The sequence below is a fragment of the Phodopus roborovskii genome, unplaced genomic scaffold (genome assembly GCF_943737965.1).
Source record: "Phodopus roborovskii unplaced genomic scaffold, PHOROB, whole genome shotgun sequence".
NCBI lineage: Eukaryota > Metazoa > Chordata > Mammalia > Rodentia > Cricetidae > Phodopus > Phodopus roborovskii.
In genome coordinates this window covers 43468403-43487225 of record NW_026126480.1, presented here as the reverse complement: position 1 = coordinate 43487225, position 18823 = coordinate 43468403, and the positions used below count along the sequence as shown (strand labels likewise).

General features: G+C 45.4%; 1 protein-coding gene across 1 annotated transcript; it reads left to right on the top strand.

Moving 5' to 3' along the window:
• Positions 1 to 1956: 1956 nt before the first annotated feature.
• Positions 1957 to 17474, top strand: Clrn3 (clarin 3). The gene is made up of 3 exons (XM_051192062.1): positions 1957 to 2359; positions 11571 to 11750; positions 17091 to 17474. The coding sequence occupies exons 1-3, from the start codon at positions 2131 to 2133 to the stop codon at positions 17360 to 17362; spliced, it is 681 nt and encodes a 226-aa protein (XP_051048019.1). The 5' UTR covers positions 1957 to 2130; the 3' UTR covers positions 17363 to 17474.
• Positions 17475 to 18823: the final 1349 nt, after the last annotated feature.

The following is an 18823-nucleotide window of genomic DNA, read 5'->3' as shown; positions in this document are numbered from 1 at the left end:
ACCTGAAGCTGACTGACATATTTGTCCATTATATCATCTTTTCCTTTAAGTCCTTTAACATTTTTATAATAGCATTTCTGATTCTTATCTCATGTTTTAAACATGGATATTATCTTTGTGTTTCTACTGATGGGGGGGATTAAGGATTCCTTGTTATTTTCTTGCTTTGTTTTCATTTTACCGTATCATTTGCAACTTCTTGTTGCCTGAAGGCAATGCTCTAGAGTGTTCTAGATGACTTTTAGCGTTGTTAGGATGTGTCTGTAGAAACCCTTCCTCCAGGAATAAGACAGCTCAGGCTTAAGGACCAGTCCATTCTGCTTCCTGGCCTGAATGACTGAGGCATACCCTTGGTTGACTGGAATTTTGAAGAGTGACAGCACCATCCAACCTCTGGAACCTCACATGATACTCATAGCCCTCACATGATGGCCTGAGAGAGTCTCACCCTGTAAATGTCTAGCAGAGTCTTTAACTGAAGCTGTAAGGGGGTTAGAATGGCTTCCTGAGCCACATTTGTGCATAACCAGAATCTTGTTCAATGCATTCCAAATGCACCAGAAGCCACAAACTCGATTTCAGTTCTTCAAGCAGATACAAAGGTTGTCCTATTTATGCTTTACTTTAGCAGCAGTTTAAGGTTCCCAGGCAGTGGGGGGGAAGAGGGGCTAATGTGGTGACTTGATCCATCCATCTATCCATCCATCTATCCATCCATTCACCCACCTATCCCTGTAGTGACAGAAGTGTGGCATTCATTATCCTGTTCTGGCTATGGCTGAATGCCTACCTTGCATTTTCTATTTCAATACCTACCTGATTGTTCTATAATTATCTGTTTGTTTCTCTTTCCTACAGAAGTGAAGTAGCCGAATCTAGTGATTTGTGGAATTCTGATGTGCATATGCTATGCTTTATAATCAAAGAATACAATGACAAGTGAAATTAGAGAATAAGATGTGAACCAGTTTGTAATCTCAAAAAACAAGTGGGCAAGTATCATGGAGGACTGGAAATGACTGCTGGGCCATAAGGACAGGCCTTAGAGTTTATGGTGTTTTGAATGAAAATAGCGCCCCCCACAGACTCACATATTTGAAAGGTTGGTTCCCAGCTGGTGGACTGTTTAGGAAGGATTAGGAGGTATGGTCTTGCTGGAGAAGATGTGGCCTTGTTGGAGGAGATGTGTCACTGGGGGTGGGCTTTGAGATTTCAAAAGCCCATGTCAGACCCAGTCTTGCTCTCTTTCTTTGCCTCCTCCCTGCAGTTTTGGGTATAAGCTCTTAGTTACTCTTCCAATATCATGCCCGTGGGCTGCTATAATCACCAGCATGATGATCATGGACTGATCCTCTGAAATTATAAGTAACTATAAGTAAGCCCCCAATTAAATGCTTTATTTCGTAAGTTGCCTTGGTCATGGTGTCCCTTCACGGTAATAGAAAAGTAAAAAGACAGAGATCTAAGAAAGCAGAGTAGTAAAGGCTGATAATGACACACCTTCTGATGTTATCATTTAAATAAGATGTAAATAAGATGCCTTTTGGAAGAGGGAATTTGAGGGCTCCCTTCCCAATAAGGTCTAAGAATAAGGATGTATATATAACTTAGAAGGGTGAACCTTTCTCTTTCTACTCCACAGGACCTTGAAAAAGGCTTGACGTTTGCTTTGAGGATCTCAGTAAAAGATAAATCCATCATAAAAGGTGATTCTTGAAGGCACTGGGGCCTTGTGCTATCATTCCTTTGGGGTATAGGTCTCTATTCTCATCATTTGAGAATTCAAATTATGTCCTCACACAGTTGAACGGGTTTCCATGGCATGATAAAGGTTATAAATTAGTCATGTGGTTGAGGAAGTCCTGGGAGGACTGTCCAGCCCTTCTTTATGCTGGTTGGCTGCAGCCATAGCAACCACCTGTTGTAGACCAAAGTTCAGTGTCTGCACATCTTTATGGCCTTGTTCACAGTTCAATGTTCAGGAGCATAAAACTTCCTAAGAAGACACAGGCTTTCCATTCACAACAGAATACTAGACTTCTTTCCTAAACACAGGGCCCCAAATGATAAGGCCCCCAAATACTCTAGGGTGGTTGTTGTTTTATTCCAGAGAGCTATTTTACTTAGAAAATGCCAACCACACAGAAGACATTGATGTTCCTGTCTGGCTTTCTCACAAGCCTTGGCTCTGTTATTGTCATCTGCTCGATTCTGGGGACACAGGCATGGGTCACCAGCACTATTTTCTTCACAGATGTTATTTCTAATGGTACCATTGTCATCACCTATGGTCTTTTTCGTGGTACTAGTGCTCGGCATTTGAACGAAGGCCTTCAAGATCTGGACAAAAACTTTGATGGTAAGTGATCACCTAATCTGAATGGGGATAGCAGGAGTGAGTGAGATTGACATCATTTTGGAATTGGGCTAAATAGCCATCAAAACTAATCTCTTCAAAACCCCAAGTTAGGCTATCAGTGGGCTAGCTCATAATCTTGAAAAGCTGTTTATAATTACTTCCGGCTCCTTGGCATTGGTTATCTTGTAATTGTCAGAGTCTAAACCATTCTAGCAGCAGCTGAGCTTGAACGGTACATATATAGTTTGTTGACAAGTAAATACTTAAGTTAAAGTATGTGGCAGTTTTATAGTGTTTAATAGCCAGCAGCATCAGCATTTTAAAGGATGTTGACCATGGATTTTGACATGGGACAACCAGCTCCATCCAGAAGTTCGTAAGTAATCGAGTAGGAAGAATGTGTAGCAGAAACCATCAATATCCCATTTGTGTTTCTCAGCTTCTTGAACTTACACTTTTGTATCCAAATTATCTCATTGTTAGAAATGACATTTAATTCTTATTAATTCTATCACTTACTGGAATTCCTATTTGTTCCTCATTTCTGATATAATAATGTCTTGCTCTCAATAGATATAAATTAAGAAACTATTGAGGATAAGTGAATGTAGCTACTTGGGATTTGCATTTGAAATCTGACATTATGGTGTTTTGAGATGTAAAAGCCATGTTTGTACATTGTATAGCATCTAAGTGGGCTTTGAGTTTCACAGTGAGGTGTTCAGGGTCTGTACAGCTGATTGGGAGTATTTAACCTTCTAAGTATGTACCACCTACTACCTTATGTCAGTGTAATGTTTGGTGTCCATACTCTAGGATGGAGTTCCAGTAGGTTTATGACTTCGTTAACAAAATGGTTTCCGTAAATCCAAGGCAATGTGTTTCTAGGTACCCATGGGTCTTTGAGTGGTAGGAAAATTACATCTTCCCTGAGGTTTCAGCTACTTATTCCCTTCCCTGTTGCTGGCCGCAGCCTCTCAGGAGTGTGAAGAGATCTGTTCTACAGCAACCAGGAGTCAAGGTTTCAAAGGCTCTTTAGTGATACTCTTTTCAAAACCAAAACTATGCTTGTTTGTGAATCTTTCAGTGGATTTAAATGCTTTATATTTGAGACAGAAGTCTACAGTGTTTGCTTGGGTCAGCTGATTCCATCTAGAGATTGATGGATTCAATGGAAGACCGGAGTCTCTAGCTAGGGAGGCCCAGAGAAGTACAGAGACTGTCAGGCCTGGCAAGCCAGCTCTACATGACTGGGAGTTAGCATGCTGGTGTCTAGAGGGCAAGAACAGCCTTAGTCAGGGGGAGCACAGCATGGGGTCAGTGCCAGCTGGACCTTTTCCCTTAGTGTACCAACAGAGGCAGAATGCTTGTGTCACCTGTGCCTGTTTCTGTCTGCTTTTATCCTTTGCTCCTGGAAAGCCACATGTTAACAACCCCTCACACTCATCATCCAACCTCCCACTGCTCCAGAGGGTCAACAACTACCTAGGGGAGGAAGATGCTCTACAGTTACTGGTTAGCATCTAAGGGTCATTCAGGGACTATGGGATTTTCCATACCTGTGACTGTGGTAAGCACTGAACATGTAAGCAGTTTTCCTAGACAGGAATTCATCCTTAGAATATATAGGCAATGCTAAAGATCCCCTGTTGTTTACCCTGTCAACCCAGTATTTACAGTGGGACACTTTACTCTCCTGCCAGTAAGTCAGAGCTGCAACGTACATCATTAGCCAATCATTGGTAGCAAACTGAAATCTGTATAAAACCAAATTCGCATTGTCCTGTTTGGCACTGAAGATGGCAGATACTTTGCCTTGAAAAGTCAAGTGTTTCAGCTTTGTGGCTAAGGCCAGGACACACTGAAACCCTCAGGCAGTGATGCATATCGCCAGGCCCTGCTATGCTTCTACAGGGAGGTCTAACATATTGTGTCTATTTGGACTACAGAGTTTGAAATGAAAGAGCAGGACAGGCAATAGTGTTTGGTTTAAAGCATCAAAATCGTCCCCCTAACAATGGATCAATGAACAGAGATGATGCCTAGTGAGCCCTAGTCAGGAAACTTTCTGTCATAGAGCTGGGCTGGCAATGAGCTCAAGTAGGCTAGATGAGTCCTGGTTTGTTCAATATCCAGAGAAGTAATCGTTTAGCTCTGTCTAGTCATGAGTGAAGGTCTTTGCTACTCCTAAAGTTTGCAGCTGTATAATTTTAGCTCAAAATACCTGCTATCTGAGTGAAGGTGTTAGACTTAGGTACTGATAGGATTTGTAGTTTCTATAGTGAAATTCTCCCTATCTAGGGCAAGGGCAAGCTCCTTCTCCACTGAAATGCAACACCCTGCCCTCACGTAAGTCTCTACAATAGCTGGAGATGAGGTAGGAGGACCTGTGCTTACACTCACAAGGGTGTGCCCCCCCATTGGCTCTTGAGTGCTTTATAACAGGATCAAGATGATGTCAACCCCTCTGAGAATGTTATCAGGGCCTAAGGGGATGGCAGGAATGGGGCAATTTGTCACTTGGATGTGGTGTCCCTCAGAAAGTGATCTCCAGGATTACTCAGCCTACATCCTGACCAAGCATTTTTAAGAATAACTTTGGAATTTCAAGGAATGAAGTTTCTTTTCCCATGGCACTAGGTCTCTTTGATCTTGGTCACAAGATCATATATATATGTATGTATGTATGTATGTATGTATGTATGTATGTATATATATATGATGCATTATTTCTCATGTAACTATGATACAAAACACCTAAGAGAAACAATTTAAGGGAGAGGAGGTTTATTTTTGGTTCGTGGTCTCAGAGGGATTCTAGCTCATCATGGCAGGAAGGGCATGGCAGAGAAGGTTAAACCGTGATGGTGGGAGTGAGAGATAGTTTCCTCATATAGTGTGGACCAGATAGCAGAAAGCACAACCCAGAATTAAGTTGGCTATAACCTTCAGAGGCCTGTCATTAGTACTCTACTTGTAGTAGCCAGTCTGTGTATCCAGAAGTTTCCACAGCCCTCAAAACTGTGCCACAGGCTGGAGTCTGAGTCTTGAAAATTTGAGCCTGTGGGGGACATTTTAGTCAATACATAACATCAGGTGTGATGGTCAACATTGATTACCAACCTGATGGGAAACAGAGTTACCTAGGAGACAAGCCTTGGGCGTGTCTGAGAGGGAGTTTCTATATTGGCTTATTTGAGGTGAGAAGATGCACCTTAAGTGGGTGGTATAATCTCATGGATGGAGGTTTTGGACTACAGAAAATGGGGAAGGTGAACTGATCACTGGCATTCACCCCTTTTTCTGCTTCCTGACTGCAATGTGTCTCAAGCTCCTGTGGCCATCTTTTCCCCACCATGAAGGACTACATTCTCAAACTGTGAGCCAAAATAAGCCCTTCTTCCCTTCGATTGCTTTCATTAAGCACTTGATTGTAGGAATGAAAAAAAGTGATTAATACACTGGGTGATTTTAGGACAAAAGGTTGTAATTCTGACTCAGGGTTGATGGACACCAATCTTGCCTTGGCCAGATACTAGGGGGACACAAGAGTTGGGCATTTCTTTCCTGCCCCTTGGCAGTAGGGTGCTTGAAATTGGTGTTTTTGGTGATAGCTCAGGACATAACCTCAAGGCAGGCTGAGGACAAGTGTCAGGCTCATGGGTTTCTGATTGCTGCACCTAGACCAAAGACCAACTAACACCAGTGGACTTTCACCATCTGGCTCTCCTCTGTCCCCAATCTCCACTGGCTCCCACTCCTTTTCTGTGATTTCACCATTGCACTTAACTGAACTGAGAATGTAAATACAGCAAGAAACTAATTGCAAAGTAAAGAACAGATGAAGTTGATTTCTTGAGACTATGAAGACTCCCTACTTCTCTACCCTGACTTCATCTCAGGTATCAGGACATGTTTCCTGGAGAAGGGCTGTTTACCCTTGTCCCTTCTTAGAGATATTACCACATTGGAAGAAGATGGAGGGAACGGGGGGACCAAACCAGAGGTCTTAGTCATTTTTCTCCCAAGACAATGTTGGCAATTGTCCAAGAGGTTGAAGTGCTAGCTGTAATTTCTTGGGAATGCCCAGGTCCTGCTCTAAGACCTATCAGTACTGTGATGTCCACTAATGTAAGCATCACACTGGGACAAGTCCATGGTGGCCAGGTAGGTGGCTGAGGGAGTGGAATCAGTTCCCACCTGAAGAATCAGTTTTAGTTACTGGTGTTGTTTCTGTGACAAAATATCTGACAAAAGCGATTAAGGAAGACAGGACTTGTTCTGATTCACAGTTTGAAAGCATAGTCCATTATAGTGGGAAAGTCACTGTGGTGGGAGCATGAGACTGCTGGCCAATCACATCCACAGGTAGGAAACGGGGGGGGGGCAGGGGGAGTGAATGCTGGTTCTCACTTTTAATGTGGATGGCCCACCTCACTTAACCCAATCTAGAAAGTCCCTCACAGTCGTGCAAAGAGGTTTGCTTCGCTGATAGTTCTAGATCCTGTAAGTTGAGGGTATCAGCCATCACACTCAATGACTATGAACGCACCGAAAACAAGATCTGGAGGTGGAGGGCAGATGGCAGGAGGGACCTGAGTGAATGCATCCTCCTTCTGGGGAGTTGGGTGTCTGGCTGCCCGGCTGAGATGTCTACTGTCATCTCTGCAGCCGCCTGTTCTTGGACTCTTTCTGAGGCCACCGGAATCAGGGCAATTAGCTCCAATTGTGAAGGGACTTCTGATTCAGAAGCTTGTCCCCTGAAAGAAAGAAAAAGAACACCATGTATCTACTAATTTTATGGGGAGGGAGCAGCTGTCAGATGCTGAGAGGGTTATTGTTACTGCATTCTAGCTAACTCTCACCAAACTTTCAGCTATCATTGTCTGAGTTCTGGGGCAGGAGCTGGAAAGACAGAGCTGTCACATCTAGGCAGCAGGGAATTCAGAAATAAGTTTTACAATGCAGCAGTTAAAATTAAAATGAATTGCCCCCCCCCCAAAGTACGTAGGAAAGTATGAGTCAACAGCCCCAAATTAACTCTCTTTGGAAAATTATGACTGCTAAATCTTATTGAAAGTCAAGGCAGAGCTAAATTTGATTGCCATTTTCTTTTGCTTTTTGTGCATGTGTGTCAAGTGCAAGTGCTTGTTCATGACTGTGCACATATACATGGAAGCCAGAGGTCAACACTGTATGTTTCCCAATTATGTCCCATCTTGTTTTTTGTTTTTTTTTTTTTTTTTAATTTTTGTGTATGTATCTGTGCTGGTACAAGTTTATGTGCGCCACATGGATGAAGGTACTCAAGGAGACCAGAGGAAGGTATTGGCTCCCCTGTAAGAAGACCCTTCGTGTAGGTGCTGGAAATGGAAGCTAGGTTCTCTACAAGAACAGTAAGCATTCTTAACTGCTGAGCTGTCTCTCTAACCCCCTCTGCCTTGTGTTTTGAGACAAGGTCTCTAAGGGAACCTGGAGCTCACCGATTGATTCTGTTGGGCTGGCTGGCAAGCAAGCTCATCTCCCCAAGGCTGGGATTACAGGCTCTGTGCCTGACTTCTTTTTAAATCATGGGCTCTGAGCACTGGGTTGAACTTAGGCTCTTATGCCTCCAGGGCAAGCATTTCATCCACTGAGCCATGCCTGCTGCCCTTCGTGGTCACTTCTTAGTGGGATATTGCAATTGCAAATGAACATCCACTTACAGCTCTAGATCAGCCTGTGAAGCAGAGGGATATCCAGAGAATTCCAGGTGTTTGGGACACAGGGCATGTTCCGTATACTCAAGTTTCTGCTCGTGGCTTAAATATTCCAGTTATTTCCTTGACTCAGAACTCTCCCAAGGAAAGAGAAAGCTCTTTTGTCCCCGGCCAACTTCCCTTGAGATGGAGGGTTTCCTCCCGGCCTGGCTGCTGGAGAAGGGGAAGTGGATCCACCTTGAAGTAATGAATGGCTGACACATCCACAGGGACCAGCCTGGACCTCTGGCAGGGTGTGTCTCCCTAGGTCTGTTGCTTTTTCCTATTCTCCTTCTGATGTCACCTCCCTTCAGTTTCAAAATAAGCACGTACTGAGTTAGTCCGAGCAAAACCTCCCAAACATGCCATTTACATAAGAGTGTGGAGAAGCAGGCAAGACACTCCACTTGGTTAAGTCAGGGACAAGTGCAGCCTCAGTCCAGGTGGCCTTTGACAGCCTCATTTGGGTTACAGGGCAGAGAATGTAGGCTAGGGATCACTCCTCCAAAGGAGTCATTGACAGAAGTCACTGAACAGTCCAGTCACCATAGCGACAAGGAGATGCTGTCTCTGGAAACTGAGCTTTGCCCTTGTGCCTCTACGGAGTGAGATGCTCTACAGTGGGGGTGGGAGGTCATGGTCCACTCCCTGTCAAGCTGGCTCTGTTCTCCTGGGGTTACAAGGGATGCATGTCAATGTTTAGCAGAGGCCACAGCTGAGTTCCTGTCTCTTTGCCCCTCTTTCCTGCACATCCCTTTACCCTTTAAGCCAGTGCCCCATATTATGCAGTAGTATCTATCTGTTGCTGCTGCCCTCAGGCCACTTCCTTCCAGGAGATGCCTGCTCTGGGCTCAATCACACATTACTCGGGATGCCTTCTCTTTCTTCATGGGGAACTTTTGCTAACACCCATTTTATTTTTTAGTCCCACCTCTTTCATGCCTAATTTGTCCAATAGGAGGACATTGCAGATTTAGAAAATATAAATATGGGGATTTAAAACTTAAGATGGTCTCACCCTAACTGGGTTGAACACATTCTCTTTCTGTCTCTGTCTCTCTGTCTCTCTGTCTCTCTCTCTCTCTCATTTTTTTTCCTGTATTGCTTTGGAGCCTGTCCTGGAACTGGTTCTGTAGACCAGGCTGGCCTCAAACTCACAGAGATCCACCTGCATCTGCCTCCCAAGTGCTGGTATTAAAGGTGTGCACCACCAAGGTCCGGCTGAGCACATAACTCTTACACAAGGTAAATGTCGGATCCTGGGGTCCTGTGTCCACTTAGATCACTCAGAAGCATAATTCAGTAAAGAATTACTTATTTTACTTTATGTTTTTCCTGCATGTATATGTGAGTGCCATGTGCCCACAGAAGTTGGAAGAAGGTGTTGACCCCTCTGGAACTGGAGTTTACAATTATTTATTGTAGGTGGTAGGATCAAACTCATGTTCTCGGCAATAGCAACCAGTGTTCTTAATCACTGAGCCATTTCTCCAGGCCCTCTTCCTTCTTCCCTTCTTCCCTTCCTTCTGTCCTTCTTTCCTTCCTTCCTTCCTTCCTTCCTTCCCTTGTCTGAAGATGACTGACAGCATTATCATACATACCTCCAAGTATTTGTAAAGCACATAAGAAATAACACTACTCATGTGTTCAAAAGAAAGCAGGTTCCCACTTCTTACACAAGTCTCTCAGTCACATGGGGACTTTCATTTTCCCTGAGTAGTCAGAAAGGGGACATGGGTGCCTGGTGGGCAGTTCCACAGTGAGCATCTGGAGCAGTGGTGAAATCAAGGGCATACACACAGAAAACTTCTCAATAATTCTCTCCGTACAGGGACAGACAGGAGCTCCTTGTAAGGAGAGTGATGGTGGCACACAGTAGGACATGGGTCAGTAGGTGCTTTGAAGCTCCTCCTGTCCCACAGGAGCCGGCACACACCGGCCTGGAAGCAGAGAATCCAGATCTGCCTGGCTACTTCCTGTTACTTAAAACTGTGCTGAGCAAGGATGTGAACATCTCCATATCCTTGGGGACCAGAGAAGCAGGAAGAGGAAGGAGCCTTTGGCTAGTTCTTAATCACTCCTCTGTGGCTATTATGGCTTGCAGTTCCCAGTGATTTTGTTAGTGTTGTTTTAGTCAGCACAACAATCTTTCTTTCCCTGGTTGTCTTTTCCTTGGGACATCACAGACTATTTCTAAACACGTCCAAGTGGGGTCCTCACACACACTGACAGCCATTAGAGATGCTCAGGGCACCTAGGAAGAGCATTCCTGCCATGCCTGGCCTTTTGTGCGTGAGTAGAGCAGGAAGTGGGGAAGCTAGGTGCTGCCCTGGAAAATGGCTGCTAGAGCTCTGAAGCCCTAGGGATCTGATGACTCAGCCCAGAGCACCTGCACTGTATTTTCCAGGGGTGTAGATCCACTATGGAGCATCTTTGCATCTAAGATACATGCAGATGCTGTTTTGCAAAGTGCTTTGAGCTGAGCAGGAAGTTCTGAGGGCAAACCAGAGGGTTGTGTTCCCAGATGCCATTGGTGTTGGAGCCAGAGAGGAGGAGTCTGGACCCAGGGAAAGCACCCTGATTTGGTTCAGCAAGAAACAGTTTCCTATCTCCGCTGCTAACTATGAGGTAGCATTGGTCATTTCCGCCAGGACTATTCCCCAGCTTTTTTTCTCTCTGTCATCTGCTCCTGGCTCATCAAATTCGTTTAAGCCACAGGGTTTATGGGATCCTCATTGCACATGGGTTTAAACAGTGAGCCACCCTAAGGGTTTCTGTCAGAAGCAGCTAATTCTCAGACCCAAAGGGAAGCTATGGTGATGGAATTGCCATCTATCCTACTAGTGAGGCTCGGAGGGCAGAGATCACTGGTAAAGAATTTACAGGTATAAAGGATATTTCTACTAGAACTTGAAAACTGAAATAAACATCCAGCCATCATCAGGGCTGTGGTTATGCAGTCATGTAAAGTCACTGGTTGGCCTGCCACGAGGGATGTCGTCTCATTCTTGTGTATTTGTGTATGTTCCTGAATGCACATGTGTACTCAGTGTATATATGCAGGTATATATGCATATGTATTTGTGTGTATGGGGAGGTAAAAGTCACCTGCAGATGTTATTGTTCAGATGATGCCCTTCTTGGTTTCTGAGACAGGGTCTCTGGTTGAAACTTGAGCTCACTAATTCAACTGGACTGGCTGTCCGGTGAGCCCCAGGATCCAGCTGTCTCAGCTCTCTCCTCAACAGTGAGACTGAAAGCTTTCACTACCACTTCTGGCTTTTTTGGGTGGGTTCTGGGGACTGAGCATCTGCATCACATTACTGACTGAACCATCTCTCAGTCCGTCCATGCAATCTTGTTCCTGCACTATGAATGGTATACTGCTTCCTTCTCTGACACCACACCTTCTCTAGCTTGGCTGTACTTAGGATGTGTATTCTGCACTGTGAATTCACCAAATGTTGCTTCAGTTTTAGGGACACTGGGCAATTCTTCCCAGAAGACTCTGCATTTGGTGGCCATCGTATTCCTGGTCCTGAGTCTGGGAGCTTCCTTATTGAGCTTAGTGTTTACCTTCTACAACAGCATCAGCAACCCTTACCAGACGTTCCTAGGTCCTACAGGCGTCTACACCTGGAACGGACTCAGTGGTGAGTTTCCTGAGAAGACTCATGGACACATACATGTGCACACATTCACATGGGCATACACATGCATACACATGTACACATGCACACATAAGTGTACATGTATGCACACTGATATGTGCTCATGCACACACGATCACATATTGCTCTCCTTCTTGCCTTCACAAGGGGCAAGAGGCAACTTGGACTCCAGAGATGCCACACCTGGGAGGCTAAGTCACAGACCAAGGGAGGATGCCATCCAGGCCAACACTCTTCTTATGGGCTTGGATGCTGTGTGGTTGCTAGGTGATTTTGTTATTTTGTGAGTGGGTACCTGGGTGGAGGATGGAGTCCAGATGGAAAGTGGATCCTGCTGTGACTCAGTAAAAGACTGTGGGTTTTGTCCATGCACTGCAGCCCCCACATCTGCCTAGTGAGAGTGAGATCCAGAGGCTAAGGGACTTGGTTACAAATCCAGATAAAGGTTCCTAGTGTCAAGGGCCTTCCACCAGCTACCAGACCTTACTCACTGCTAGGGTGAATAACAAATTTCTCTTAGTTTGTTCATGTAACTCAGAGACAACAGAAGCAGAGGCCTCAGACATGGCTAGATTTGGAGATAGTGTCCTGTGAAGTCTGTTTCTTTTCATCACTACATACATTGATTTTCCAGAGTGTTTTCTGTAGCTACACAGTTCAGTCCTCTTGAAGGTCAATTATCTGTATGCATCCTGGAATGTGCCGGCAGAAGCTCTAGAGGAAAGGCCTGCCATTTCCCAGAAGTCTGGAGAGCATACTGGGCCCAGTTCTCATGGACTCACCCATTGACAGGCCCTGGCCATCTTTAAAACCAAGAAAGATACAGTGACCCATCAGATTGGCTAGGAACAGGTGTCTGTACTAGAGCTGGATCCAGGGTCAGCTGTTCTCCAGTCTCTGAGGCACATGGGGGAGGAGGAGAGTTTCCCTGAGGAGAAGGGAAGATGATAGGAGGCTAGGTTGGGCCTGTACTGCCCTGTCTGCAGGCCATGGGGCTTCCATCTGGCCCCACACATGTCTGTAGAGGAAAACAGGAAAAGGAGTCTGGACAGTGCCCCACTCAGCCTGCCTATATCTAGCCACAAAGAGCTATGTTGTGGGGAGAGAGTTCCCCTCATAGTCCTTCTGCCTCAGGGGTATATTCTGATACAGAGAGGGAGGCAGTGAGGCCAGCATTAAAGCCACTAGTAAGGGGTGTGTAAGGGGCAGGTATGCATTCTGACCTGGGTTTGGAGGAGGCAAGCATAGGAGTTGGGGGTAGCTTTTTGTGTCCCAGTGCTCAGTAAGCCAGATTCTGTCCTCGTACACCCCCAGCGTTTAGTGAAAACTGGTTTGCAAGAGGCTAATCCTAAGGAGACACTTCTGTTTGTCAATGGCAAGGAAAGCTTCCTGGCCTTCGGGACATTGTGAGGAAGGACTGGTGTCAGACTGACTTGAAGGCCCTGGGGCCAATGAGAATGCTACAATCCCCTGCGGAGCTTGGCTTGCCCATGCTCTCCTGGCCTGCAGGAGGTGAGCAGGCCCAGTGTGTAGAATAGGAAGTGGATTGCCTGGTTGGTTTCTGATGGACAGAAATAGCAATAACACTCACTGCCTGAGGCTTGTGCCCCATGACCTCAACTCATACTGGCCCCAGTGTGGCCCGGGTTAGCCACAGGGGATTTTAAGGTAGGTGGGGAGAAGGTTGGATCCAGAGAAAGTGCCACAAGCCATCTGCTCCAGACATACTGTCCCTCAACTGGAGAACACAGAAATCAATGAGTGGATGTCATAGCACAATAGGGATGGACCCCACCTTTAAAAACAGCCTTTAAGAACAGCTCACTATTGCCTGCCCTCCCCAGCCTCCAGCAGCCCTTCAATCTACAGCTCTGAAGAAGCTGTGCAGCTAGATTAGGAGATGGGAAGACCCTACCACCACCCAAGTGAGTTCAAGACCTCTCTGGCTGCAGAAAGAGTTCAAGGCCCTGATCCACATAAATAATGAAAAGAGGGCCGGGGTGTGGTTCAGTGCTAGAGCTCTTGCTTACTACTTTCAAGGTTCTATATTTAAATTCCAATACTTCAGAAAAAAAAAGAAGGGAGGGGGAGAAGGAGGGAGGGAGGGAGAGAAGGAGGAAAGGAAGGAAGGAAGGAAGGAAGAAAGGAAGGAAGGAGGAAGGAAGAAAGGAAGGAAGGAAGGAAGGAAGGAAGAAAGGGTAAGCAATTAACCAGAAGCATTGTGGAGCCCATGGCTCCAGGCATCTGCCTCTAAGGGGCCCAGATAGGCAAGGTGTCTGAGGTGTCTGCATGCTAGCTCTTCCCTGTGCAAATCAAAGCTCCAGACAATTCACTTTAGGGTAAAGGAATTAACCTTGTGTTCATTCCACCCCTTTATGATTAATTAAGCTTTTATTAGAAACTTCACAAGAGGAAAATGAAGGATAATGAAGGTGCAAGAGGCGCCCAGTGAGCATCAGAGGAACAGGACTTTTGTTCATGCAAATAATTAAGAAATGAAGGCATTATTTTGTGGGTGAGGTGTGTCATCAAGGGTTGTTCAAACATTCTCCTCATGCAAACCCTCCTAATTAGCTTCCCTCAAGGTGCATTTGGATTGGGACACAGCAGATGCCCGAGACTTCACTGAGCTGCACACGTTCTGTGTTGATCAGCAAATCAAGGATCCCAGACAGACTTCATCCTGGGCATTCCCCTGATGTGTCAGAGCCCACCTGGGTGTGAGCATCCGTCCTCACCCTCATCTTCCTCCCAAAGTTTTCTCATTCCAGAGTTCCTGGTATACGAATCACCTGCCACTTATATTACCCACTTAAAACACGTCGCCTGTTGCTTTTGAGCATGTTCTTAGCCACTGCGGGAATCACTACCATTATTTTCCATATGTTTTCACCAGAGACCTCATGTCTCCTGGTGACTATTTTCCTCTCGCCCACCTAAGCAACTGTAAGTCTGCTTTGCTGTAGATACTTCCTGGTTCAAGGCCACACTTGGCTGAGCCATGGGGAGTGGAGTTGACTGGAAGAGCTATGTAGCACTTGTAGCACATATCTAGCACTTGAGAGCCTGTGGCTCTCTTTCTGCTGATGGGCCTCACTCCTTCAGCTGGGGGTGGCCCACTGCCCACCACTGCTCTTGTGGAGGTGGCTTCTTCCACCTGTAATGCTGGTGTTTCCCCAAGTCTCCCTTTGGCCATTCACACCTCCCCATACCCACCCTCCATCTCTTGCCCACTCTCTCAGACCTGCTGCATACATGGCCCTGGGGCATAGGCTGTGTGTGGGCCAGTCGCCCAGCCACAGCTTCTGATGGGATCTGAACCTGCAGGTTAGATACTGCCCTGAACGATATTTAGAATTTAGTGCCTAGAATCTAATTTTTTTTTCTTACTTCTTTTTTTTATTTATTTATTTATTTATTTATTTATTTATTTATTTTTCTTTTTTTAAAATTTAATTTATTATTTTACATGTTGATCCCAGTTCCCTCTCCCTCCCTCTCTCTTACCCTCTATGCCTCCTCACATGAACCCTGACCACCCTCCCCTCCCATCCCCCCACCCCAATTCCACATGTAGGGCAATGCCATCCAGGTGGGGTCATGTAGATCTGACAGGTCATTTGAAGTAGGGGTCAGGACTTCTCTCCTGTCTCTAGGTTAAGGCAGATATCCCTCCATGGGGGATGTGTTTGCAAGGTCCTTTTGTGCACCAGGGATACATCCTGGTTCCACTGTCTGAGATCCCTTAGACTGCTCAGTCCTTCTGGCTGAGACCCATATTCAGGGGGGCCTGAGTCAGTCCCCAGCTATCAGTCTGGGGGCCATTAGCTCCTCTTTGTTCAGGTCAGCTGTCTCTATGTGTTTCTGCATAGAAGTCTTGTCCTCTCCATCTGCATCTGGGTTCTAGTTCAACTCAGTGTTTAGGTATGGGTGTTTGCTCCTGTTTCCAACAGGTGTTAGATGAGGGCTCCATGGATAAGTTAGTTGTTGATCTCACTATCTGGGAAGGGCATTTATGGTAGGTAGCCTTTCCACGGAAGCTCACATTGTTGGTTGGCGGCAGTCTTGTAGGTCTCTAGACCTTTCTTTAGGTTCAGTTTTCTCTTCAAACCAATATTGGCTCCCTCTTTTATGTTCTCTCTCTCTCTCTCTCTCTCTCTCTCTCTCTCTCTCTCTCTCTCTCTCTCTCTCTCTTCTGTCTTCTATTCCTAGCCTGACTCAATCTTCCTAGTCGCACATGTTTTCCTCTCCTCCCCTTCATTTTCTCCTACTTCTGTCTCCATTCACTGACCCCCCCACTTCCCCTGTGCTCCGAGGGACTTGTCCTTTCCCGCTTCTGTGAGGGACTTTATATGAATCTCTTAGAATACACCTTGTATCCTAGTTCCTCTGGTGGTGTGAATTACAGGCTGGTGATCCTTTGCTCTAGGTCTAAAATCCATATATGAGCAAGTACATACTACTTCTTATTTTTACATTCTCCTTCTTCCTGAAATGCTGTAAAATCCCAGGTAGCTAGTCAATAACTACCTATGGATTATGCATTCCATAAAGAAAATAAGTGATATTAAAAATTCCCAGTGTGTGTGTGTGTGTGTGTGTGTGTGTGTGTGTGTGTGTGTGTGTGTGCGCGCGCGCGCGCGCGCCTGTGTTGGAGAAATAACTCAGAAATTAAGAGTGACTGCTGCCCGGTCCCTAATCATAAGTGCCTAAGTTGGAATGCCCCACTCCCCACCCTGCCTTGGGTGGTTCATAAACACCTCTAACACCTTCTCTAAGGGATCTGATGTCCTACTCTGGTCCCTGTGGGTGGCTACCTACACATATGTGTGCATACACACACACACACACACACACAGACACATGCTCATATAAATATAAATAACTTTAAAATATACATCACAAAGACAGATAGGTGGCTCGGTGAATAAAGTGATTGCTGTAAGGAAATAAGGACCCAAGTTCAGATTCCCAGCACCCAAGAAAAAGGCCAGGAAGAGTGGTGCACATCTGTTACCATACCCTTGAGTGGGCAGTTACGGGGAGATGGGGATCTTGGAGGCTTGCTACTGAAACAGGGAGCTCCAGCTTCTGTGGGAGACTCTGTCACTCTGCAAAAATAAATGCATAAGTAATGAGAGTGATAGAAAAAACACTTGGTGGTGTCCTTTGGCCTACACATATGTGTATATATGTGTGTGCACATTCAGACACATACCACAGAAAGACACATACATGCATCATCCATTCACACATGTACAGACAGCAATAATGTTAAGAATGCCTCCTTGTATCATTTATGAGGCTCAATCTTCTTTTCAGCATCCTTTGTGTTCCTGACCATGGTACTGTTCGTGGGGAATACTGAGTCCAACCATCTCTCAGAAGAACTGTCCCAGAAGTTTTATCCAGAGGTCACCATTGAGAGAACAACCCATACTTACGGATACTCATTTTGGCTCGTTCTGCTTGTCATCCTTCTGAATATTGTCACCGTGGTCATCATCATTTTCTATCAGAAGGCCCGATATCAGCAGAAGCAAGAGCAGAGGAAGCCAGTGGAATATGCTTCCAAGGACGGTATTTTATTCTGAGTTCTGTCTCACATCACATTTGCACTATTTCTGACAGTAGTAACTGGCTAGCTCCCTGGACAATCTGCATGGCAGAGTGATGGTCCAGTGTGATAGCTTCTGTAACCATGACACCATGTTCTTCCTAGACAATGCTTGCACATTTCACCATGGATATCCCCCTGGCCTGGGAAGAGTTTTTTCATGATGGCAGGGAAATGAGTGGGGAAGTCTATGGTCTAGAGTGTTTCAAGGGGTGTGGTCTGGGGCCTACAGCCCTTCCCTATTGGCCTCCTTATCTCCAGTAATAAAGGCCTGAGTTTTTTGTCTTCCTGTGGCCAGTTTAAAGTACTGTAGCCCCCATGATCTTGTCCTTAGGATCAGTTATTTTACTCTACTACAAGAATAAAGGCTTTTAGGTACATAGGCATTCTGAACTCGTTTATTCAGAGTCAAGAGTTAGATACAGAAGGATAGAGGATGAAGTGACCTTGTGCTGTGGTTCTTCAGTGGCAGTCCTGCCTTGCAGGCTTTGTTCATTTAATGAGGGTTAGACACAAGTAGAACTCAGGCCTTGGGAAACCCTGCATGAACAGGTTAGAGGTGAAATATAGTCACGGTGGTCAGTTTTTCAGTAGACAAACAATCAGCGAAAAGGAGAAGGCACCAGAATTTATTCTACATGTTGTTCCGGAAAGATAGTTCCTTTGAAAATCTCATTGAGAACCCTTCAGCCTTGACAAGCCAGTGACAAGGAGTGGATCTTATGAAGTCCTCAAGAATAAATGGCCCCTAACACTCAGACTTAGACAATGTGAGCAGCAGCATGCTGAAGCCTCACCCTCATGGAGTTTACTGGCAGGCCGTCCAGTCAGACATTTAATGAGCACTTACTTGACTCCAGTTAAAACAGTTGCTTAGAGTTGGGGGCATCCCTCCATTGTAGAACACTGAAGTGCCCAGTGTGTGCAAGGCCCTGGGTTCCATCTCTAGCTTTGTAAAAATGAAACAAACATGTAGTTACAAAATTGTGCTGTGTTTTGAAGGGACAGTCTTGATCACAGTCCACCTTGAAGACCTAATAATTCAAGATTACTCTTACCTATTAAACTATTACAAGTTTACTAACTTCATTTCCTTCATGTGTGCACATGTGCAAAGGCCATGATGTGTGTGTCTGTGTGTCTCTTTGTGTTTGGAGATCAGATGACAAGTTTCAGGAGTTGATTCTGTCCTTCTACCATGTGAGACCTGGGGATCAAACTCAGGCTCAGTGGAAAGTATATTTACCTACTGTGGCATCTTGTGGACCTACTATTAAATTATTATTTAATTTGGATTTAGGCAACAATGGCTTAGTGGGCAAAAGTTATTGCCACCAAACCTTATGACCCTCGTCCATTTTTTAATGACCTGCATAGTGGAAAGAAAGAGCTGGTTCCTGCAAGATGTCCTCTGACCCCCATTCTTGAGTTTTGGCAT